This window comes from Staurois parvus, unplaced genomic scaffold (assembly GCF_062004578.1).
Source record: "Staurois parvus isolate SC_StPar_1 unplaced genomic scaffold, SC_StPar_1.0 ptg000048l, whole genome shotgun sequence".
NCBI classification, from domain to species: Eukaryota; Metazoa; Chordata; class Amphibia; order Anura; family Ranidae; genus Staurois; species Staurois parvus.
In genome coordinates, this window is record NW_028317844.1 from 4,366,346 (window position 1) to 4,391,696 (window position 25,351).

Sequence of the window (25,351 nt, forward strand, 5' to 3'; positions counted from 1 at the left end):
TAAATCTCCAGCAGCTCCCAAATGCGGACTTTATAGACACATCATGAGACAATTATATATAAAAACAACATAAATTTGTTGCAAATTTAATCTCCTAATTTATATTAAAAAAAAAAAACAAGTGGTACATATCAAGAGTCACATATTTTGAACAATTAAAACCGTATTCTGAAAATACCCTCTACTGGATTGGTGCATTACCTAGCCTGAATATAAATGCACACTTCTGTATGATAATGTCTATGTGCAGGGATGCTTTTCTAAATCCAGATCTGTCTGTCTCCACATTTCGCAATTAGACTGGACAATCTGGACAATGAGCGTATGTAGGTACAAAACCATAGTACAAATGTAGCATTGAATAGTCTGGCAGGCGGACAAAGATGCTCATACAAATTTTCCCTCTTATATAGAGGGAAAATTAGTATCAGCATCCAAATAATAGGTCAATATTGAAGGGCATATATCTATATTCAGTCCAACAACAATGCTGTATACACCAAGATCTTTCAGGGTGATACCCCAGAAATTTCCAGGGGACACTTAGGATCATATGCTACTAGATTTTTGAGTTGCGATGTTGTGCAATGATAACCAGTAGACCCAAAGATCGATATTCCTTAAATTACATGTATTCCAAATGTTTATTTAATGCCCCACTGGATAAGCCCATGAAGTCGTATATCCACTTCATCCCGGAAATTTCAAGGGTCCAGTTATTTCACCTGGCCCTTATATATCTCCAGCCTTCTGCCACCAAAACGACACCATGCACTATTCAGTGCTACATTTGTACTATGGATTGTACCTACATACACTCATTGTCCTGATGAAGCCAACTGATTGCGAAACGTGTTGACAGACAGATCTGGATTTGGACGAGCATGCCTGCACATATACATTGTAGATCATACATTGGATGTGTCACTTTGAAAGTCTCTAGTTAACGATTATTATTCTAAAGTTGGTCTCTGCAAAGCCAAAAGAAAACAATTATTTTATATGTGCCATGTCCACACATCAGGTGCGTTTTTTTTCTGTGCAGAAAAATGTAACATTAAATGGGAAACAATCTAGTTCCCTTACCAACTGATGCATCCAATGTGAGTGCTGTATGAACTGTATGTAGCATGAGCTACAGAGTTGTGTTCCAACAGCAGTATGGGAGCTTCCCATGCAATTCCCGAGAAAAAATTGGCTAGGCTGAGAACTTCTCAGTCATTTACAGGAAGCTTTGTATTTTACATTACTTAGCATCCACTTACCACTGCCAGAACACAGTGCTGTATACTGTATGTAGCTGATGTTACATGAGGTTTATACAACACTTCCAGTGAGCACATCTGTTAGTGAAGGTAGCAGTTCATTTGAAACAGCTTGGTTCAAACAAGCTATTTTAAATTGACCAAAAGTTGGAGTTTGGCTTTAAGGCTAGGCTCAAACTGTCCGCATGAATAAATGCACCGGGCAGCTGTCTGTGTGAGCTCCATCATAAAGTGATGCAAGTTAAAGCCCCTCGCAGTGCTTCTTTTCTTATTTTAACTTTATTTGAAGTGTCACATATTTAAACTTCATTCATGCCTCTTATGTGTTGCACTGCAATGTGGTGACATGGAGTGCTATCTAGTGTGCTGCAGAAAAATGTAGACATGATACATCGTTCTGCACACACAGCATTGTGGTGTGAAAAGGACATGTAGAAAACAACTGTTATCTATGTGCCCCAGTGGTGAACTGCGTTTATACAGTGTAGAAAAATGCAGGCCACCACACACAGTGAACAAGCCCACATGTTATTTTCTGCACTAAAAACAATGTACATGATGTTAGCATTGTGGTGTGAACAGAGCACATAGAAAACAACTGCTTTCTTTGCATCCTTGCAGAAGCCTGCATGAGAAATATATGGCTCTGCACATGGTATGAACAAGCCCAAAATATTATATGCAAGTCAAATCTGTGTGTGTTTCCCATCAGTTTTCATGCACGAATGGTGTGAATGAGGCCTAACCTCCATAATTGACACACTGCAAAGATTCTTAAATAGGAATGTGAATGTAAGACTTTTGAAATAGAGGTGGTTAGGACAATGTAGATTGTATATCTTGTAGTAATGGGGCTGTAGTAGCATAACTACCTTTGTAGACAATGAGCATAAAACAAGAAAGCCCAGTCATTAGTAAGGAATAAAAGGTTTGGTTTTCCAACAAGATTAACATTTGTTCAATACTATTGCCTGTTTTTCCAGCACAGAAAATAAGTGCAGAAAACGAGTATGCCTACAAAATGATAAAACTGAAGTTTCTTTGACAAGAGGATTTGTATTGCTTTAAATTTTTGACACTGTAAACTGAGAAAAAACTGCTTGCACTGCCCTTTAATGAGGAAGGACCTCATCTTTGCTTAGCACAATACATTCATTGCATAATAGCTTCAATTTATTCAAACAGCTGAAAAACTAATTATTGGTTTTATTTATATCTTTTTACATAAGGTATCTGTATTTCTGTCGTTATTGTAAACTTTTGCTTTGCAAATAGAGGGAAAAGCAACAGTAACTTTAAAGTTACCCTGTTGCAAAACTAAAACTGAGAAAAAAGGTTGCCCTTTCTTCCTTCTGAACCTCATCCAGAAGTGCCAGATTCCTGGTCCCCTGCCAAGAACTTTGGTTCCTTTCAATGGCCCCAACACATCACTGCAGAACATTACAGAAGTAATGTAGGGGCTGGCAGAAGTAGCCACATCACTCAATGGAGGATCAAGAAACCGACACTCCTGAATGTGTTGAATGAATAGGATTATTCAGGTACCGTAGCTCTTAAAAACAGAAGATCGGGAGCCAGCGGCATAGCATGGATTGTCAACATCCGGGGCAAGGCATGTAATTTGCGCCCCCTAATGCATGGACTTTTAGCACTCCCACACCCAGTTAGTGAGCAGTGTGCGATAAAGACAGCCAGTCTGTGAGCAGTGTGTGGTGAGGATAACCAGTCGGTGAGCAGTGTGCGGTGAGGACAGCCAATCAGTGAGGAGTGCGTGGTGAGGATAGCCAGTCAGTAAGCAGTGTGCGGTGAGGATAGCCAGTCGGTGGGCAGTGTGTGGTGAGGACAGCCAGTCAGTGAGCAGTGTGTGGTGAGGACAGCCAGTCAGTGAGCAGTGCATGGTGAGGATGGCCAGTCAGTAAGCAGTGTGTGGTGAGGATGGCCAGTTAGTGAGCAGTGCGTGGTGAGGACAGCCAGTCTGTGAGCAGTGTGTGGTGAGGATAACCAGTCGGTGAGCAGTGTGCGGTGAGGACAGCCAATCAGTGAGGAGTGCGTGGTGAGGATAGCCAGTCAGTAAGCAGTGTGCGGTGAGTATAGCCAGTCGGTGAGCAGTGTGTGGTGAGGACAGCCAGTCAGTGAGCAGTATGTGGTGAGGACAGCCAGTCAGTGAGCAGTTGGAGGGCTGGGAGCAGCTCTCCGATGCTTTGTGTTTAGTGTAAGGGTTGAAGCTGCACAGATGGAGCATGCAGGGAATCTCCTGCAGTGATGAAGGTAGACCTTTCCCCATAATCCACTTACCCCATGTCTAGAAGTAGAAGACTCCTGGGCTACCATCTTTACCCTGCCTCCTTCTGAGTTTCAGCTGCTCAATCAGCCACCTGTGAGTGTGTTGGGAGGGAGCGTTCGGCCACACTCCTACCCCGTCCAGCACCTCCTCAGCCCACTGCACAGGGAGATACTGAACATCTGACAGAGTCCCTGTCGGCTGCAGACCATAGGATGCTGTGTGTCTGCACTAGTGGGACACTGCAGCCAGGGTGAAACTCAAAGGTAGACCTTATTAGGCCCTTGACACAGATTGATTCAGAGATGGGGTGAACCCAAGCACCCCCATGCCTCTGCATTAGGGTGTGACACGGCACACCCGGTATGACCCTGCACACACCTATAGGGAGTCTGCTCTCTCAATCTAGCATGAGCCTTCTCTCTGTCAATCCAGTGTGACACTCTGTGTGAGCCTGCTCTCTGTAATCCTGTGCCCCTCTAAATGTTGCTCCCAGGGCGACTGCACCGGCTGCCCCCACCATGCTAAACCACTGTCGGCAGCATGAGCAGTGGGACAGGTAAGCATAATATCTCTTCTTTACAGGGCAACTGCTGTTTTTCATTTTTTTATTTTGTATTTAAATGTTCAACAATAGAAAACAAACAAGCAGACTGGCAGTTACATGTATGGAAAAAAGATAATAAGATGCGGAGGGGCTCCTCAAAGACAGAACAAGTCTCATGTACAAGTTAGAGCTTTAACAGCATATATATGCAAACAACAAGTATACAAGTCATGTGGGTCAGATATGCAGTACCCTTAGGTAAAGATATGCTGTAGTTATACGTACAAAATTACGCAGTGAAATAACATCAGCCTTAGGGACGTACAGCAACGTGTCTCTTCTAGGCAACAATTTACACAGCTGAAGAAGTTATTGGACCTCTTTGCATATTTATAAGCCAGGATTGAGAAATCTCCTGGAATATCATTAATATGTAATTAAGTACAAGGAAAAGCTAAGACAGACTAAAAAAATAAAAGAAGAGGAATAATAAGCGAAAGTGAGGGAACAAAGACTAAAAAAATAAAAGAAGAGGAATATTAAGCGAAAGTGAGGGAAGAAAAGACAGACATAAGGATACAAGGTGTGTTGCAGGTTGTAGTTGGGATAGATTGGTATGGGAGTCTTTGCTTGTGGGGAGAGGAGAAAAGGATCAGAGGGGAAGGGCACATTTCATGAAAATCTCTGGAAAATACTCAGGAAAGTTCTGTATCCTGCTGTAATTTGAAAATCTAACCAATAAAACCAGGTTTTGCATAACTGGTCTTCCGTGTGGTTCACCTCTGCCAACAAGTCTTCCATGGTTTTAATTTTGTTGACCTTAGTTACCCAAGGACCGAATGGTGGGTGGAGGTCTGTTTCCACCACAGTAGGATATTCACAGCACTGAGTAAATGAATGAGTGATGTTTGAAAGACATCAGCGTTACGTGGAGGAGGAAGCCCACAGAGACATCTCCCAAATGCACATCAGTCAATCTAAAAGTGATGTCTGTGATTTTGTTCAAAAAATCTTGTAAAGCTTAGCATTCACAGAAAATATGTAAAAACGTCCAACAGAGGTGGGAGCACTGTGGGAACATTCTATGTAGAGTTTTTGTTTGTAATGGGATTCCTATATTTTGTTTGAGATAGAATATTTATGAGTAAAGCTGGCCATAGAGGGATCTTTTTTTCTGATCAGCCAGTGGGTTGATTATCCTTGCCACTGTGCTATTGTACTCCTGCACTGTCAGAATACTCTAATCTGCATTGCAGCCAGTTGCCTGCCAGAGCTGATCGACTGAAAATTTTCCAAAATTCGAAGCCAATCTTTACTTTAATTTCTCTTGAACAGAAACAGCTATAGATGTGTCAAAATTCAGCCAGTCCTTGCTGAACTGGCAGATTTTCCATCTATCTATGGCTAGTTTCAGCTGTAATCTCCTCTTCCGCTGTTGTTCCAAGAAACATGTTTTCAGGTCTATTTATTATTAAGATAGGTATGGAGTAGTGAATTGGTCAGGGGACTGAGTGATACGCCGATAGGATATAGAGAGGCCACGCTTAATGGGAAAAGGTTCTAGGAAAAGTTTGTAAAAAGTAGAAGTTGTTATGGAGATTAGTTCCTTAAAAGTTTGGGTGAGGAAGTGTTTAGTTGAATGGCTTGCCAGAGTAGTTGAGGGGTTCTTTCATGTTTTATGATTCCAAGATGGATGTATAATCAGAGGGGCGATGAAAATGTTTGAGTTGAATTTTACCTGTTTCTTTCAGATGTTTTATCTACATCAGGGGATAAGATAACCTGGATATTGGGATGGCTCAGATATGGTAACAGGGGTTTGAGTGTTAAAATAAAAAGAAGTAGTGAAACTGCACCCTTTGTTTTGTACCAGAGCCTAATGTGAAAACCTCTGAGATGGTGTAATTTATTTTAACAGTAGCGGAGGGAAGCAAATATAATTCTTCCAAGCTCTGTTTAAGGTTTCTTCCTACACCAAGGTATTGGAATGTGGCTTTTAAAAATTTCCAGTCAACGCGACTGAATGCCTTTTTGGTCACTCAATAGGAGTACAGTGGGGGTGAACCTTTGAAGTGCCAGGTGAATGGAGTTCAGCTCTCTGGTGAGATTGTTCTTCACTTCACTGTTATTATTATACAGGATTGTTATAGCACCAACAGTTAGCGTAGCGCTTTACAATGTCAAGGCAGACAGTACAATTACAATACAATTTAATACAGAAACAGAGGGCCCTGCTCATTAGAGCTTACAATCTAAAAGAACTATTAGGGAAGAAACCAACTTGATCCCTATGTATTATACGTTGTATTGCCAGGAGAAGTCTATTAACTATAATTCAGGGAAAATTTTCAGTCCCTGTTCAAAAGTGGTTCACACTAGGAACTGCATATGAATTGTACAGGAATGCTGTGCGGTTCCTGTGTGATTCACAAACAGTTCCGTGCAGTGCGATTTCATCCTACTCATTTTGGATGGGCTGAAATCACACCGCAACAAAAGTAGTGCATGCACTGCTTTTGGAAACAAATTGCAACAGGATAGGATGGTACTCTTGTACCATGTGATCCCGTGTGGGTTGACATTAACTTATTATTCACACCTGCTGCAAAATTCAAAAGGAGTGTATTTTTAACGCAGTGCGGGAAACAAGGAATGCAGGTCTCCCGGACCGCATTCTGGTGTGAACCGGTCCTTAAGCTGGATGGTTGCATCAGATTCTTGTCCCCTTTTGGGATGACTGTGATTGTGGCCTTTAAGGTGTCATGTGGAAAATGGTGACTCTCTGCAATGCATTTAAATGATTTTACAAATAACTTGGATAAAAGATGCTGACTTTATTTGTCTTTGCTATTTTTTATTTTTGAAAAAAGGTAATTTTAACTTAACCCACCACAGCAGCATATACTCACCTTACTTTCACTGCCCTGCTACTCAGTTCAGCCGCCAGGAGCAAAGGAAGTCCTTTGTTACCTACAAGTTACCAGAGCCCTAAGTTACACAGCCTTCCTGCGTGACAGTACTAATTGAACCAATTCTGTCACACTGAATGAGTCACATGCTCCTCAATACCTAAAAGTACAAGGGATTTCCTTCAGTTCACTGTTCATTTGCTCAGAGCGGAGAGAGCTGAAAGAAAAGGTAAGTAAATGCTGCTGAAGAGGAAGGATTAAAGAAAACTTGGTGCTTTGTCCTGAATTGAAGTTTGCTTTGTCCAAAACACAAGTGTCCTAGGTGCTTTCCAGCAGGGTGGTATACAGGTCCAAGGGGGTGGACCCCAGATGTAAGGGGGAATGAATCCCTGAAGGTCTTTGTGACAGACTTTGTGCCCACCGTGCTTGCTGAAGGTTGGACACCTGTTATGATTCAGAGTCCTGCGGCAGGAATGGAAAATTTACATTTGTAGTGTTTCTTTAGAAGTCTGACTGTCTAGTCATTCTCCTGGTGGCCACTGGGGGCAGTGTGCTGTTTGATCAGGCCAGGCTTTGTGTGTCTCTGAAGGAGTATTGGGCTGCAGTTTTCTCCTTCAGCCACTAGTGACTGCAGGGGCACTCTGTATAGTCTACTCTTGTGCAGTAGAGGCAGGAAGCAGAGGGGTAGCCATTTTGGCTTATGGTTGAAGTCATATGTGGGCTGAAAGATCAGTGAGACTCCTGAGAGATAGCAGGGACATTGAGTAGTCTATGGCTGGATGATGATGTGTGAGTACTACCTGTGGGGGGGGCTACATGACTAGACAGGACACAATTATACACTGCATTAGTCTGCATAGTCCCGAGGGGCTTGTACAGCGGTTTTCTGATACACCCCTGAATGGGTATTAGTGCGCTTATAGGAGTTGTTTCTCCAGAATAGCTTGCATTTGATCTAAGGGAGCTTACATTCAGACTGCACTGAAGCAGCATAGAGGCTTCAATCAGGCTGCGTTTGATGCATATGTGCTGGGCTAGCCCTGAAAAACTAGTATGGGGACAAGGACAGTAATCTGGTGGTGTTCACATTTCTCGATAGACCAGTGGTGTCAGGTGTATCTCGACCACTGCATTTGTCTGGCATTACAGCTATTCCTGGCTGCAGTGGACTGCATCCACATTGCCCTGAACACGCCTGATCTCATCTGAACTCATAAACTAAGCAGGGTTAACCCTGCTTAGTACTTGGATTAGCCAGGTGCTGTAAGCTTTTCTCCTTCAGAGTCTGAGGCTGCTGTGTTTTGAGACATATCTTGGGCAGAGGATTCTAGGGCAGTCTCTGAGGTGACTTGCTCTATTTTTGGGGGCAGAAACCTAATAGGTTAAGTACGCTTCTTGGGACCTTCTGGGTTCATCGCAGAGTTATCAGGCTTTTGCCTTGCATTTTCGCTTGGAGCAGAAGTTATGGGCTCATTATGGCAAGACACTCAACAGGTTTGCAGGCCCAAAACCAAACAGGGACGTGAGAGGTCTATCTTAGATCTCAAGGCACTAGACATAAGTCTAGATGGCCTTTTGTTTCTGATGGTATCAGTTTCATAAGTGATGGCCTCTCTGCAAGAGATAGATTTGGGGTGTCCATAGTCCTCAATGATGCATATCTGTGCTAACTTTCTTCAGGCTTATCAAGGCTTTCTGCAATATGCAGTAAAGAATCACCATTTTTATTTTGGGGCACTGACCTTTGGGCTGGCCACAGCCCCCCAAGTGTTCACAAAGTTCCTAGCCCCGGTGCTGGGGACACAGGGGATGTCAATCAAATAATACCTTAATATTCCTTTGCTCAGGGAACAGTTGGTTCCAAGTTTAGAGCGGAATATAAGAAGTAAAAGGTATCCACTCCAGAAGAACATTCTGTATGTCTGGATCACGAAGCTCCAATCATTGGACTGCCAGAGGGCTTTGTCCCTGGGCTATGGCAGAGTGTAAATTGGTGGTTGTTTGTTCAGAATCTGGAGAAGGGCTAATTTTCCTTCCAGGGATATGGAAGATAGGAACTATCAATGCCAGTCTCCCTGGTTTGGGGGCTGGTTTGGAGGTGGCTACAATTCAAAGAACTTGGTCTCCACAGGGGAGAATACTGCCCATCATTATCTTGGAGATTTGAGCAGTACTCTTTGCTCTGGATTATTGGATGAACCAGTTGCACAGGTTGTGACCAGAGTTTGGTCCAATAAGGACATGGTGGTGGCGTATATCAACCACCAGGACAGTACCAGAAGTCGCGTGGTTCAGGGAAAAGTGAACAACATTTTGTCTGGGGCAGAACAGCATATGTCGTCCCTGTTGGCAGTACATATTCCAGGTATAGAAAACTGGCATGGGGGTTTTTTCCCCCCAGTTGCTATCAGCTAATAACGGGAGAGTGGTCCCTGCATCCCACCTTTTGAATCAATTCAAGAAACTCCGTTAGTCTTTTTACTCGAAAGGAGGTTACTATCACTTCGGCAAGAAGAGTGTCAGAGCTGGCGGTTTTTTCGTGTAAGGAGCCATCCTTGCTCTTGCATCAAGATAAGGTGATGTTGCATGCTCATCCATCTTTCTTGCCTAGAGTGGTTTCTAGTTTTCAGATGAATTAGGACAGTTTTTTGCCTTTCTTTTTTCATAGTCCACAGTTGGCAGGGGAAGAATCGCTGCATACTTTTAATCTAGTTCGGGTGGTCAGGATTTACTTGAGTTTGGTGGCACAGGTCAGTAATACTTGTTTGTGCTGCCAGAAGAGCCGAGGAAAGGCAGGCGGCATCCAGGTCAACTATTTCTCACTGGATCCGTCAGTTATTCATTCAAGCCTATGGTTTCAAAGGGTAAGGTCCCACCCTTTTGGGTGAGAGCACACTCTACCAGGAGTGTGGGGGCATCTTGGGCTATCCACCATCAGGTGTCAATGGTTCAGGTCTGCAAGGCCGCTACATGGTCTTTGGTTCATACATTCACAAATTTCTACCAAGTGGATGTTAGAGCTATAGAGGATGTTGCCCTTGGCCGCAGTGTGTTGCCGCATGCAAAATAGGTACTTGGACTGATGCCGGCGTCTGGGATGTGTCTCCCTCCCCTCAAATGTATTGCTTTGGGACATCCCAGATAGTAATGATTATAGCCTGCTCTGTGTCCCGTGATGTACAATAAAGAAAATTGGATTTTTTTCTACATACTTACCTGTAAAATCCATTTCTTGGAGTACATCATGGGACACAGAGGTCCCTCCCCTCTTTTTGGAATTTCATACCTTGCTACAAAACGGAAGTACTTCCTGTATGGGGGGGGGTTATATAAAGGAGGACCTCCTGTTTGATTGATCTGCCAGTGTCCATTCACCTATAGGTGGCACATAACCCAGACAGTAATGAATATAGCCTCTGTGTCCCATGATGTACTCAAAGAAATGGATTTTTATAGGTATGTAGAAACAAATCTAATTTTTATTACAGAAGGCAAAATATTTTTTTTATTCATTGTGGATAGAGTAAGGGCTGGTTCACACCAGATGCAGTCCAGTACGTTTTTATTCTGCATCAAAAACACATGGATAGCGTTTAAGCCCTGGTTCACACCGAAGTGACTTTTCATGTGATGGCACCCTATAATCGGCAATGGACTTTGTCAGAGTTGTACCGATTTGAAAAGTAGTTCCTGCATTACTTTTGATGATTTCTGGTGCAACTTGCATTGACATCTGTGCATGAAGTCACATAGATTTCTTTACAAGTCACACTGACATTTGACTTTGAAATTGTGCGACTTCAAGTGAAGTTGCATGATTTCAAAGTCGTATTCACTGTAAACCAGGGCTAATAGGCCTCGAAACATGTAATCCTGGAGACCAGAGATGCTTCTGGCTGCGAGGGATTCCAGATTGATGTCTGCTAGGTGACTTCCGGTTGCACAGTGACGCACTTTTGGTCCACTCACTCCGGAGTGGCACTTCTGGTGTCTCAGCCATCTGGATTCCCTGCTGGTTCAACCTTCGCTGTGGATTACCCTACACCTGTGGGTTGGGTGTTTGGAACCAGTGCTCCTCTGCCATATTTCCCCACCGTGGTCTGAATTTATGCACAGTGTATACTGAACATTGTGGAATCTACAGTAAGTGCTCTACAAACCTAACTGAACAATGTGGAGTTTGTTCTTATGTCATGTAAGTAATATTGGATAATGTATACCCACAAGTATGAACATTACGCAATCTCATCACTTCCTAAACCACGGGCACCCTTCGAGTCTTTGCGCTGAGATATTGTGTGTTGCTTTTTGTTTTTTCTTATTCTCAAGTAGGATCTCACAGCAGCAGGACATTTGGGACTAATCTGAGTTTCATTGGCCACGTTGGTTCAAGCACCTTGGTTCTTTTTTGTAAGTTCTGTACTGCATTTGCGGAAATCTCCTTCTAAAAATACTAGTTTACTAGTTCTCTAGCTACCAACTGACCGCAATGTGCAAAGCTGTGGAACCCCAATTAGGTCCGAGTGCTGCCCCCTTGCTTTCCACGCAGGACATTACAAGAGGCAGATATTATTATTATTATACAGTATTTATATAGCGCCAAAGGGTTTGCTCAGCGCTGTACAATAGCAAGGGGGACAGAACATGAGACAAAACGGTAACAATACAATACACGAGGGGTTCGAGGGCCCTGCTCTTTCGAGCTTACAATCTAGGAGGGAGGGGAAAGTGGTACAGGAGGAAGTGGCTGTGGGGGATGGAGTGGTGGGATAAGTGGAGGAGATCAGTTGTTAGGTGAAGGTGAGGAGGGTAGGTGACAGTCTGATGGATTGGGGTAGGGAGTTCCAGAGGATGGGGGAAGTCCTGCAGTTGGGCGTGGGAGGAGGAGACCAGGGAACTAGAGAGTAGGAGGTCCTGTGAGGAGTGAAGGGCACGGGTAGGGTGGTATTTGGGTATCAGATCAGTTAGGTAGTTTGGGGCGGCATTGTGAATGGCTTTGTAGGTCAGAGTTAGTCATTTGAATTTGATGCGCTGGGAAATAGGGAGCCAGTGAAGGGATAGGCAGAGGGGGTGGCAGATGTGGAGCGGTTGGTGAGGTGGATGAGTCTCGCTGCTGAGTTCAGGATAGACGGGAGTGGGGATAGCGTTTGTTTGGGTAGGCCAGTGAGAAGGGAGTTGCAGTAGTCCAGGCGAGAGATGATGAGGGAGTGTACGAGTTGTTTAGTAGTGTCTGGGGTGAGGAATGTACGTATCAAGACAGGTTTCAACACTTTTGCTAGTTTTAGGTAAAAATGCATTTACTTATTTTAATAATTACATGCCTTGATTATATAGTGCTTTTAAAACACATATGGCATTCAGCTTTAAAATAATATAATTTTTGAAGACATAATAGAGTGAACTGTTTAAGACTGGCATCTCATGAGGGAAGAACAGAATAGAATAACAAATCAATAAAGTGAAAATCTAGGCTTACCTGTTTCTTTGGATGTTTATTCAGTACAGCCAAGGCCACTGAGTAATACGTGGAACAATCTGCTAGAGCTGTACAGCAATCATTGTATGTAGAAAGTTTGCTGGAATAGCAACACCAAAAGTTAATACAAACATCAATGTTAATTTTATCTCTGTTTATATACAGTAAGTAATCAATTTTACCTGCAAAAAGATTTGTAATTCTGTTCACTCAGTCTTGTGAGGCACATCTTTGTCACACTGCACAGCAAGGCAGGGTAAAACTTTTTTTTTGTTTAGCTTTGCAAATTCCTGTGTCATTTCTTCACATCCAGTCTGCTTTCTGGATAATAAATCAAGACTACCATACGTATTTCTCTAATGAGCAGACTAGCAACAAAAGAGACTGTAAAGCTCAATTATGGAAAAGCAGATTCATCTTTCTGACTATGCAGTGTGGCAGAAGTGTACACATCACAAAAATAAAAAAACAGGATTACACATCTTTTGAAAGGAACAGTTCACATATCTGCATTTCAACTGTGTATTTAACTTGGGGTTTTATACCTCTTACTCACAAAGCCATATTCAGGCATTCTTTTTGTTTTGTTTTTCTTTTGTTTAGATTTAAGCTTAAAGAGGAGCTCCAGTCTCCTGTGTAAATATTAGAAGTCAAAAACTGCAATAACTGTTAATAAACAGCCACTCACCTGTCCCACGATCCAGCATTGTGCTCACCCCAGCCATTTTCACTTTCTGTCTTCTGTTCGCGGTGCTGCTATCTTAACTGTGGGCACCTGGCTGTGACCACTGTGAATGGTCCTGCTGTATTCTGGGACCTGTTACGAGTCCCAGAAGACTGCGGGGCGGGGGAGAACTTCACCTTTGATCACCTAGGCGGTCGGAGCGGAAGTGGGAGCAAAAGTGCCAGGGGAAGGAGACTTTAAAGCGGAACTTTCCCTTTTGGGTGGAGCTCCGCTTTAAGATCATTCCACTCTATAAATTACACATAGTATATTTAATTTACACAGAAACAGACACACTGCTTTTTAAAGAGCAACCATTAATTATTTGCATTAAAATGTCTCACTCATGTCCAATATATCAGCATATGCTTTAGTTTAATTAGACGATTACTACAGAATGTATTATTACTCACCTGAGAATCCGTGAAACATTTGTACAGATGTCCTTATCATTAATGTATATCTCCATAAGAATACATAAATCAAGTAAGGCATTGCATGCAAGGAACTTAAGCCTGGACTGTGAAAGATCAGCAAGATTCCGTAATGTTGCAGTCAGCTGTATAAAATATGTATAAATATGTCAACACCATTACAGAAGATAAAGGTATAAGGTTTGGAGATATTGTCTAAAGAACCTAAAGTGTTAGGAACCTTTGCTCAAAAAGCATTGTATGTTTGAAAGTGCTAAACAATATTTGTCTGTCAAAAGTCACAAAACAGGGTTGGATATTTTTGTAATACATACATTTGCTGTTTGCTTTGTGTTTCACACATACATTTATTTGAAAAAGCGTTTGTACTGAAAAAGGCAGAAATATTGCTAGCATTGTGATATTCATTGTAGCCTTTTTATCTGGCTCAGTCGATTCTTGTGCATAAATGCCCCCCCATAAACTCACAGCCATATGGTTATATCCTCTTATCCAGCAATTATAGACATTGAGTGGCTTTTCTTTTAATTTAAGTGAAGGACAACATGCTGCTTTTAACAAGCAATAACTGGTAAAGTAGAGTTTATCTACAGCCAAGATTATTTCTTTTGGATAGTGAAGGAAAGGATTAAAACCTCTGCTAATTTTTTGCCACCTGTGTCCCATTTGGGAAAACTACTTTCGCTTTTTGTCCTGTAGACAAGCCAGGTCGTGGGAGAAGTCTCTGGAACAAGATGATGTCTTTTAACTACTACAACTTTTAATCAATAAAATAATATCTAAACCCAAATTGAATGTTCAGTTTAAATTGGCTAAATTTGTTCAGTTTAATTTAGCTAAATTAATTGAAACAGAATGTGTACAAAAGTCTTAATTTGTTTTAGGTTTTTTTTTAGCCACATCCTGACTAGAAAAGCTTGTGTCCAGCCGTCATGCTGCAGAGTGAGACCCTTGCTCTCTGTGTGGAATCAGTGACCTTAATGCAGAAGTCCAACATGCCCCTGCTGAGTCAGAGCTAGAGCACCCCATTCAGCAGAGAGCATGAGCTTTGATGAGTGCAGAGGTCTGACTCAGTAGGTGGCACGTCAAAGCTATGCAATAAAACCACTCCTTCCTTAGTGCTCTTTCAGGTGGGTGGCCTGGGAGGGATGATGGATGGCAAAAAACGCAGCTAAACAGTGGTTTTACAATGCCCCAGTGGCCTACCCGAACTGTCCCAGTACAACCAGATGAGCTGTACAGATGCTGAGGCCATGGCATTTATAACTCAGGGTGCAGAGTTTGACAGGCTATATCGCCCTGTCAAACTAGTCCATTGAGCTAATGGGGCTGTGCCGCAACTGCACGCAATGCCTGCAATTGTGGTGCGGCAGTGCAGCATTATAGGGTTAAATCAGGCAGTGAGGAGGCGTTATAACTCCTTTGCACCCCCTGTCAATTGCCCACTAAAAAAGCAATCTAAACGTGGATCACTCTTCAGAGGGCACAGCACACCACAGTAAGTCTGAAAGAGCTCTTACAGAGTTCCACTCTGCATGTGCTGGCAGTAGACAGATTTCCAACTCAGGGTGTGCCGATTTAGAAATACAAATGAACAGTAGGACAGTGAGCACTACTGTTTTTAAACACCTGGAATATATTTAGCACTACAATGGTTTCCATTTTTTGAAGTTTTTCAATTATTTCCCTTTCAACACAAACTTTAATTTGTAGGAAATCTCTGTTGCTGCCCGAGGTACAACCATATTCATTAAAAAACAGTTTCCAAAGTTGTGCTTAAGCTTCTTTACTATACACCCCTCACAAAAAGTTTTGAAAATGACACAAATATAAATTTTCACAAAGTCTGATGCTTCAGTGTTTTTAAATCTTTTTGTCAGCTGTTACTGTGGTATACTGAAGTAGAATTACAAGCGTTTCATAAGTATCAAAGGCTTTTATTGACAATTACATGAAGTTTATGCAAAGAGTCAATATTTGCTGAGAAGCAACCCCACACATGAATGGTCTCAGGATGCTTTACTGTTGGCATGACAGGACTGATGCTAGCGCTCACCTTTTCTTCTCCGGACAAGTTTTTTTTTTTGGATGCCCCAAACAATTAAAAAGGGGATTCATCAGAGAAAATGACTTTTCCCCCCAAGTCCTCAGCAGTTGAATCCCTCTACCTTTTGCACAATATCAGTCTGTCTTTGATGTTTTTCCTGGAGAAAAGTGGATTCTTTGCTGCCCTTCTTAACACCAAGCCATTCTACAAAAGTTTTGCCTCACTGTGCATGCAGATGCACTCATACCTGCCTAAGCAAACTCCAAAGCAAACTCTGCACTGGTGGTGTCCCGATTTTGCAGCTGAATCAACTTTAGGAGATGGTCCTGGCACTTGCTGGACTTTCTTGGGCACCCTGAAGCATTCTTCATAACAATTGAACCTCTCTCCTTGAAGTTCTTGATGATCCGATAAATGGTTGATTTAGGTGCAATCTTAGTGGCAGCAATATCCTTGCCTGTGAATACCTTTTTGTGCAAAGCAATGATGACTGCACATGTTTCCTTGCAGGTAACCATAGTTAACAGAGCAAGAACAATGATTTCAAGCACCACCCTCATTTTAAAGCTTCCAGTCTGTTATTCTAACTCAATCAGCACGACAGAGTGATCTGCAGTCTTGTCCTCCTCAACACTGACACCTGTGTTAACAAGAGAATCACTAACAGGATGTCAGCTGGTCCTTTTGTGACAGAGCTGAAATGCAGTGGAAATGTTTTGAGGGATTAAGTTCATTTTCATGACAAAGAGGGACTTTGCAATTTTATTGCAATTCATCTGATTACTCTTCATAACATTTTGGAGTTTATGCAAAGTGCCATCATAAAAACTGAGGCAGCAAACTTTGTAAAAATTAATATTTATGTCATTCTCAAAACTTTTGGCGAGGGCTGTATATCAATATAACTCATATATGTATATATACTTAATCAAAAAACCAAAATCTGGATAGCATCAAACTGAAGGTGAGTATTGCAGCAAAAGGCACTTTATTTTTAAAGGTACCTGGCGCCATTTATTTATAAATTTTTTTAAAAGTTAGGCTTCTACTTCAATTATTACAAATGCTCTCCTTCACATTTCTGGGTTTTATCCATGCGTGTGTAACCAGTTTACAACAGGCACATATCAGGAATATGAAAATGTTGGGGTAGCATATTCTTTTGCAAACTGAGCCAAAATTCATCTGTTTTTCTCCCACTGTAAATACTTTCACCAGTCTCTATTGTACTTCGTAGTATATCGCACAGACGTCTGCAAAGACAACATTCTACTTTGTATTTACTTTCTGTAGTCTGATGAACCCCTAAATTCAAATGATGTGAATGAACACCATTATCTGCGTGTTGGAGGGGGGGCTCTTTATCCAATTTTATTACTGAATTTTGCACTTTCAGGTAAAACATGGGTTTGTTGAGTCATTTGTGCAAAGAAAAATAACATCATTGGTCTTGTCATACGTATATTTTTATACGCAATTTACAGATCAATTTACAGATCGCCAGCAGCAAAACAAGATAACAATCATGTATAATCTAACAAGAGACCATTTCTTTTGATAGAAAAAAAGGCTTACAAAAAGAAAACAAGATAAGGAAATAGCTATGAGAAAGAACAGACCTGTACTACCAGATGGCTCATATCAGAAACCATTTCTGGTCTGCCGTTGAAATGGATGATCTGCTTCATTAACTCCAATAGAATTTCCACTGCTTGTTTTCGAAGTAACTCGCTCAGGAGAGCTCTATTCCCAGACAGAAATTTGATAGTTCCCAAACAGTAAAGGAAAGCTTCACTGTTAGCCTGGGCATCTTCATTCTGTAGGACCTCTAGTAATACACCTGAGGAAACCAGAAGATTAGGATTCAAAACAAAGTATGCAAGAAGCTTGTGTATTGACCAGACTCTAAATATTACATTTAGCAAGAGATGGGGTTGGTTCAAACTGGGCTTTGGATTCTGGGAAGCTATAAACAGAGATATCTAGCTAAGAAGGAGGGGTGGGGAAAAATGTTAATTTGTTCTTCCAAGCCAAAACAGCTTGTTGGGTATTTTTTTAAAGAAAATGTAACACATTACAAATTTAGAAGACTTAATACACACAAAATTATATTTGTAATCCACCACTACAAGAGGACTTGTGATGCCATGTGATCAGGCTGAGGACACATTATGCAAGAGATGGAGTGGGAGAGAGGTATTTGGTGAGTCCAGATTTAAGCTTTAAAGCTCAATTCCAGCAGAAATTTTTTTTGAGTTTAGAGTGTGGATGGTTTATAACACCCAACAGGCTTTCAACGATTTCTCTGAACCCACTGGAGAGATTATTCACCATTTTTTATTGCAGTGACACCATAGCAAGAAATAAGTGGAGCAGGGGTCACATACTAAGAAAGAAGCAGAAATAAATTAAAAAAAAAAACTCACAAAAGGTTCCAAACTCCCAGTCTTAAAATATGTTTTGCTGCTGTTTTCCTTTTGGTTATATTTCTCATGTTTTCCTGTGTCTTTGACAGGAAGGGAGTATTATGACCCACCTATGTCCCACTGACACTAATGTATGTGCCCCCCTCCATTTTTACCACTAATATTAAGGCAGTCTTCTCCTATGTACACTAACTCCCAGTGACCACATTTCTTCCTCTTACTGATCTCCGGTGAGCATGTTTTATCTCTCAGTACAGCAGGCATTTTTTTTTCTGTCCACAAAGGATTGTAGATTGCACACAGTGTATAAAATATTTTATCTCAGACTCTAACTTTGTTACTAACTAATGTTCCTTTAAAGCTCCACTTTGAAACTATAATGACCCCTTGCACTGCAAGGGTTTAATGATTGTTTAGTCTAGGGGCAGAGGATTAAGGAGAAAATTATTACCTTATTTCCGGCTCCACCAGGGTCACTCCAATGATGTAATCGGTGGGGTGTGGGGGTGCAAGGGTGGATTTTTTTTTTCTTTCATGGAGTCGCCTTAAGCCACACTCAATATTAAGTGCAAAATAGCCATTACCATTTTTTGGTCTACACCCACCACATGTTTTTTCCACCCAAAGTGTCCCTCCTTCCCAGGACCAATGTTGTGAGATATGTACATTGTATTACCCATGTCTTGAGATCTTTAACCTTTCGTTAAGACAGAGAGCATGCACATCTAGTTTTCAACTGATAATGAGATATGCCAGCACAGTAATGATAGGGTTAATTATGGCAAACATAATACCCCAGTCCCCTTCTAAATGTTACATAGAAGGGGCAAGTTAAGTAGAATTTTAAGCAAGTAAAAGGGTAAGCAGCATTTTTTACATATTTTTAAGGTATGCTATGCGAAAGGGAACTTGTAACAAATCTAAGGATGGTGTTATCCCAGTTTGGCTGCAAGAGTGAAATACACTTTAAAGGTCAGTTTTTATCCCCTTAATGAAAGTGAATGTTGCAATGATGTACGTTTTGCTCCGTCATAATAAAGGGCAAAAAAGAGGAAATTAGTTTGGATGCCAACAATCTGTTTCAGAAACTCAGTTCACTTTATGCTTTTACAAATCATGAAAAAAGTAACCTGGAGTGGATTTGCAATCAGGACAGACTATAAGGCTCCATGCACACTGGGAGTTTTAAGGCTTATCTAAGGCTTGAAAACACAGGAATTGTCGCTGGGGACTGGAGTGTGAAGTTTTAGTAATTGGGGTGAGCGGAGGTGTGATGGTGCAGAAATTGGGGCTAATCTGAGGCCTAGAGGTGCAAGAATTGGGACTGATCTGAGGTGTAAACGTGCAGGATTTGGGGCAGATCTGAGGTGTAAAAGTACAGGAACTGGGATTATATGACAGTTGAAGGTGCAGGCATTGGTGTGAGCAGAGATGTGAAGGTATAGGAAATGAGGCTGATCTGAGGTCTGAAGATGCAGGAATTTGAGCTGATCTGAGGTCTGGAGTTGCAGGAATTGGGGTAATCTGAGGTGTGAAAATGTAGGAATTGGAGCTAAATTGAAGTGTAAAGATGAAGAAATTAGGGCTGATCTGAGGCCTGAAGAAATAGAAATGGGGCTGTCTGGGGTGTGAAGGTGCAGGAATTGAGCTAATCTGAGGTGTGAAGGTGCAGGAATTGGGATAAACTGAGATGTACAGGTGCAGGAATTGGGGCTGATCTGGGGTGTGAAAGTGCAGGTACTTCGATGATCTGAGGTGTGAAGGTGCAGGAATTAGGTTGATCTGAGGTGTGAAGGTGCAGGAATTGGGGTGATCTGAGGTGTGAAGGTGCAGGAAATGGGATAAACTGAGGTGTACAGGTGCAGGAATTGGGGCTGATCTGGGGTGTGAAAGTGCAGGTACTGGGATGATCTGAGGTGTGAAGGTGCAGGAATTGGGTTTATCTGAGGTGTGAAGGTGCAGGAATTGGGGTGATCTGAGGTGTGAAAGTGCAGGAATTGGGAGCAACTAAGGTGTACAGGTACAGGAACTGGGGCTGATCTGGGGTGTGAAAGTGCAGGTACTGGGATGATCTGAGGTGTGAAGGTGCAGGAATTGGCTTTATCTGAGGTGTGAAGGTGCAGGAATTGGGGTGATCTGAGGTGTGAAGGTGCAGGAATTGGGTTGATCTGAGGTGTGAAGGTGCAGGAATTGGGTTGATCTGAGGTGTGAAGGTGCAGGGATTGGGGTGATCTGAGGTGTGAAGGTGCAGCAATGAGGCATGATTTAGGGTCTGAAGATGCAGAGATTGGGTTTGACCTGAGAGAACTTTATTAGGGTGACCACTATCACCTCATACTTAATTTCCAACTGTATATTTCACAGAAGTCCTATTCAGACATATTCATTTCAACCTTACCATATTTGCCTCACGCAACATGTGTTCTGGAAAAGGGCTAAGTTACCATTTATTATCCTTGAAAGCTCAATATTTTCTTACTATTATTCAAATAGTTTACAGCATTTACTGTATAAAAATTATTTTTCGTGATTGAGTGTGTAAAGTTTTTTTTTTTTATATAACTGACACTTTCAATTTCTTTGAAAACATTTTCTGGCACACCATGCTCAAAAGAATGCCTACCCCTGGTATAACGATCACGAAAAAAAATAATAATGATTGCAAGACAATATCATGAAAAGAAAGCCTTGTTTGGGGGAAGATTTACTAAAACTGAAGCATGCAAAAATCTGGTGAAACTCTGCATAGAAACCAAGCAGCTTCAGGGTTTTATTGTCAAAGCTTAACTGAACAGGCTGAAGCTGATTGGTTGACATGCATGGCTGTACCACATTCTGAGTGCTCCAGTTTAAGTAAATCTCTCCCTATACTTATTACCTTGTTATCTTAAATAATGACAAACCCAAATAAACAGGCCCATAGCAGAAATGTAAACATTGCTCTGGTTCATAGGAAGTGACCAGGTGTCGGAGGTGAAAATATATGGAATATATTCATGTAAAATATTTTCCTGTAATGTCATCATCAGATTTGTTGCTACTTATGGATTTACAAGTATGAGAAATCAATTTGACTATTTAAAAAATTTAGAAATTTCTGAGGTAAGTAGCTTGTGTGCTAAGATACACCAAATTCCTACACAATATTTTCAGTAGAAGCTATTCTTTCTTCATTCCCCCTTTTTTTTTTTTTTTTCCCGGGCGTACCATATCCCTTGTCTTTTGTTTTCCACTTTTTGTTTATTCAAACTTTTGTTTTGATTATTTTATTTACCTGTTTTATATATATGTCTTCTATCTATGGCTGATTTATGATGGATATATATAACTTTGATATAGTTCGATCCTTTGCTTTTCTTTTTGTTTCTTTTAAGTGTTAACTGCATCTATTGGTGAATGTCATTGATCCTTTTTGTTCCCTCTCAACCATTGTTAAATTTAAAGAACACACCTATTGGCCGTTATAGGGCTTTGTGTTACTATATAAGGACTCCATTAACATGGCTGTCTTTATCTGAAGAAGCCCATGTGACGTAGTGGGCGAAACGGGTCAACATTCTGGACACGCTGGCACATGCACAGTCCTGCGGAGCGACTCAGTCAGACTGTAGGACCTGACATCCATACATTTTCTCTGTGGAGCCACGGCTTTCCTTGTGGCATGTACGGCCGCCATCCTTAGCCACTATATTGCACTGCTATATGCGGTATGTCATATATCAATCCTTGCCTATCATCATGGCACGTTTTGGGCTATCAACAGGAGTTTGACCCAGCAGTGACTGATAAGATTTCCCTACATTGGGAGGATCCTCACTTGCTAACACACAGGATTCAACTTCACTGACCTCAGCAACTATCTCTGCATGGGCTATAGGTCTGTGGATGATTATCAGCTGCTACAGGTTGGACACAAACTTTCCACTTTATTATACCTGTATTTTTTGAGGACTTTTATTGAACTGGGTCTTTATCTGATAATCTCCTGTGCTCCACTATTCAAGGCATTTATATATTATGCATATTACCGGCTCCACCAAACAATTATGCCATCTGCATGATATATGTTTACATGACAATCATTGACTGGCCAAAAGATCCCTGGGATATTGGGCATATTATGTCATATATTGCCATTTTTCTTGCCATCATCTAACCACTCTTGATATATTATAGAGATGTATTCTACATAACTCTGCATTACAAGCCTACTATCACGGCACTTTTGGGGCTGGCAACAGGAATCTGACCCAACAGTGGCTGATAGATTTCCCTATATTGGGAGGATCTTCACCTGTTAACACACAGGATTCAACTCCACCGACCTCAGAAACTATCCCTGCATGGGCTACAGGTCGGTTGATGACCATTAGCTGTTACAGGTTTGACACAAGCTTTCCACTTTACCATATCTGCATTTTTTGTGGACTTTTACTGAACTGGGTCTTCACCTGACAACCCCTTGTGCTTCAAGTATCCAAGGCATCTATATATTATGCATATTATGGGCTCCACCAAGCTATTATGCCATCTGTATGATACATGTCTACATGATAATCATTGACTGTCTAAATGACCTGTGGGATATTGGGCATATTATGTCATATATTGCCATTTCCCTTCCATCATCAAACCACTCTTGCAATATTGAGGAGATGTATTCTACATAATTTTGCACCACAAGCCTAACCGCACATTTTTGATGAGAGATCTGCAATACTTTCATACTTTACCTGATACCTGAGGAGGAATGACTTGCAGCTCTTTACCCTGATACTAGGGATTATACAATTATTTTTGATGGTTGCATCAAGGATCATGTTTATCTAGATTGATTATTATGCACTTCTCGTGTATGTTTATATGGTTATGTGATTTATACATGAATCCTGTCCTTGGTACTCACCATACCTTCTTGAGCTATCTATATCATCACCTGCTTGTCATCTTCACTGTCTTGTTCAAATTTTGAGACTATACTATTCATCACAGGTCTACTATTCATCACATCTTTATGGGACTTTTTGCATGTCTAGTGCTGTCCAGGTTGATCTTGCCATTCTGCTTTTGACTTCCTTTCCCCCTGGTTGGTGGTGAGGTAATCTTTTGTGTAATTTTTTGTATATTTTGGCTTACCATGCCATATATGTCTTTTGTGGTATTTGTACTTTTTTTACTGCAAATTAAATAATTTTTGTTTATTATTTGGTTTTCAAGGCTGCAGTTTGTCCTCATTTGGACCCCCTTTTTGGCCTCTGGGTCCTTTACCCTCTGGTCTTTTTTCTTTATTTTCCCATTCATTCACAAGGACACCGAGGCTCGCAGTCTGTGAATGGGCCGTGTGTTTAGGCGGCTTGAGCCGCCCATTCACAGATTGCAGGCCTTAGCAGCCATGTGAATGAGGCCTAACCTTTATTCAGAAATGCAATAATGGTTTAATGCCTAATAAGGGTAAAGTTTACAGTTAAACTCTTTGTAAGCTCTATTAAAAACATGTGACAAATAATAATGTTGGGATGTGTTAAAAACTGCTGACCTAGTCTATTGAGCAAAATAAGGAAGAATAAAGTCAGGCACTGCATGAAAAGAGGATTAAATTATCTCACCCATCAGGTCATCATTTTGGAAAAGATGGTCATTGTTTTCGCTTCTGCTTATTTTGAATATAAGCTTGCAGATGTTCAGAAGGTTCTTGCCACTCACTCTCAGCTGAAGATGATGGAACAAATGTACATATTGTGTAAGTGCAGACTTATCTATTAAGGCAGCAAAAGCAGCTATAATGGTGCATAGGGTTTGGTCACCCGCAGCAAGCACATTTAAGCACATTGTGTTTGAGTAGTTGTCACAATTTAGGATAATTTTAAAGGTCAGTTGAGATGGGTTTCTGCAATGAATACACCCATAGATCTGATGACTCACATGTGAAAGCCATTTATAGATACCTATATAAAGCATTCCTGTGCATGCACAGAAAATCCCATTCTTTCCTATAGAAAAGCTGTTCATCATTGGGATAAATAGATTTTCTGCCTATGTGCATAAGAAAAAAAAAAGGCCTGAATGGAAGAATTGGGAGGATGAGAGGATGGATATGTCATGAGCACAGTCAAGTGAGTGTAAGGTTTTTGAGGGAAGAGGGGGTGGGAAGGTGTGTAAAATAAAATCAACTGTAAAAAATGCAGGGTGGTCTTTCCTTCCTACATCATATAAAAAGTACAGCTAACATTTGCACTATCCTGGACTTGGGGCGTAGCAGACACTCCCCATGAAAATTCAACTGGGGTTTATTTTCCTATGCCCTGCTCCTTCTCCCACGCCACTGCTCCCCTCCCATCTTTATGACTACTATTACCTGTTCGGTATAGCTGGAGTGGCTGCAGCTGCTCCTGTGTAAATGTATGCTTGCAGTGTTTGCAAATGTCACAAAAAAAAAAATGCAACAATGTTATTTTACTATACCTTATTTAGGGTCCATGTCAACATATGTTGCTTTACGGAGTTTTGTACGCACCTCAAAAACGCAGGTCATCAACATTTTAGTTACTTTTTATTTTTAGAGTAGTACACGTGCAATTGACACGCTTTATTAAACGCCGTTCTGAGTGAACATACCCGTACATCTCTCAGAACTGTGCTCCAGTCCAGTAGTAAAGATGGCAGCCATTGATGCAGCCATTCAGAACTACTGTGAGCTCTGTGATTGGTCACAGAGATCACATGGTACAGGGCCAGGCACTGCCTCCCTGTACCATGTGACAGCTGTAGCCAATCACATTATTCTCAATGGCTGCAACAATGCAGCCGAAAACTGTCAGAAATTATTGTTTACACAGCCATCATGGCTGTATAAGCAATTATCATGCAAAAAAAAAAAATATCAATCACTTTCTCTAGAGTAGTGCAGTGTTACTATGGTAACACTGCACTGCTCTTATGAAAGGATATAATTTAAAAAAAGTAAACATTTTATAAAAACAGAATATATATATATATATATATATATATATATATATATATATATATACATACATACATACATATACACACGCACATACACACACACACTATATTGTCAAATGTATTAGGACACCCCTCCAAATCATTGGATTCAGGTGTTCCAATCACCTCCATGGCCACAGGTGTATAAAATCAAGCACCTAGGCATGCAGACTGCTTCTACAATCATTTGTGAAAAATTGCGTCACTTTCAGGAGCTCAGTGAATTCAAGTGTGGTACCG

The 25,351-nt window shown here is 41.2% G+C and overlaps 1 protein-coding gene across 3 annotated transcripts in view; it reads right to left on the reverse strand.

Annotated features, from left to right (window-relative positions):
* ARMC2 (armadillo repeat containing 2) overlaps positions 1-25,351 on the reverse strand; it is a 267,447-nt gene that overhangs the window by 36,251 nt on the left and 205,845 nt on the right. For all 3 annotated transcript variants that reach the window (XM_089664810.1, XM_089664796.1, XM_089664802.1), the window contains 4 exons: positions 23,716-23,818; positions 17,303-17,523; positions 13,616-13,761; positions 12,479-12,578 (listed from right to left, as the gene is read on the reverse strand). In XM_089664810.1, the coding sequence (XP_089520936.1) occupies positions 12,479-12,578; positions 13,616-13,761; positions 17,303-17,523; positions 23,716-23,818 (570 nt within the window). The remainder of the gene's footprint in view (positions 1-12,478; positions 12,579-13,615; positions 13,762-17,302; positions 17,524-23,715; positions 23,819-25,351) is intronic.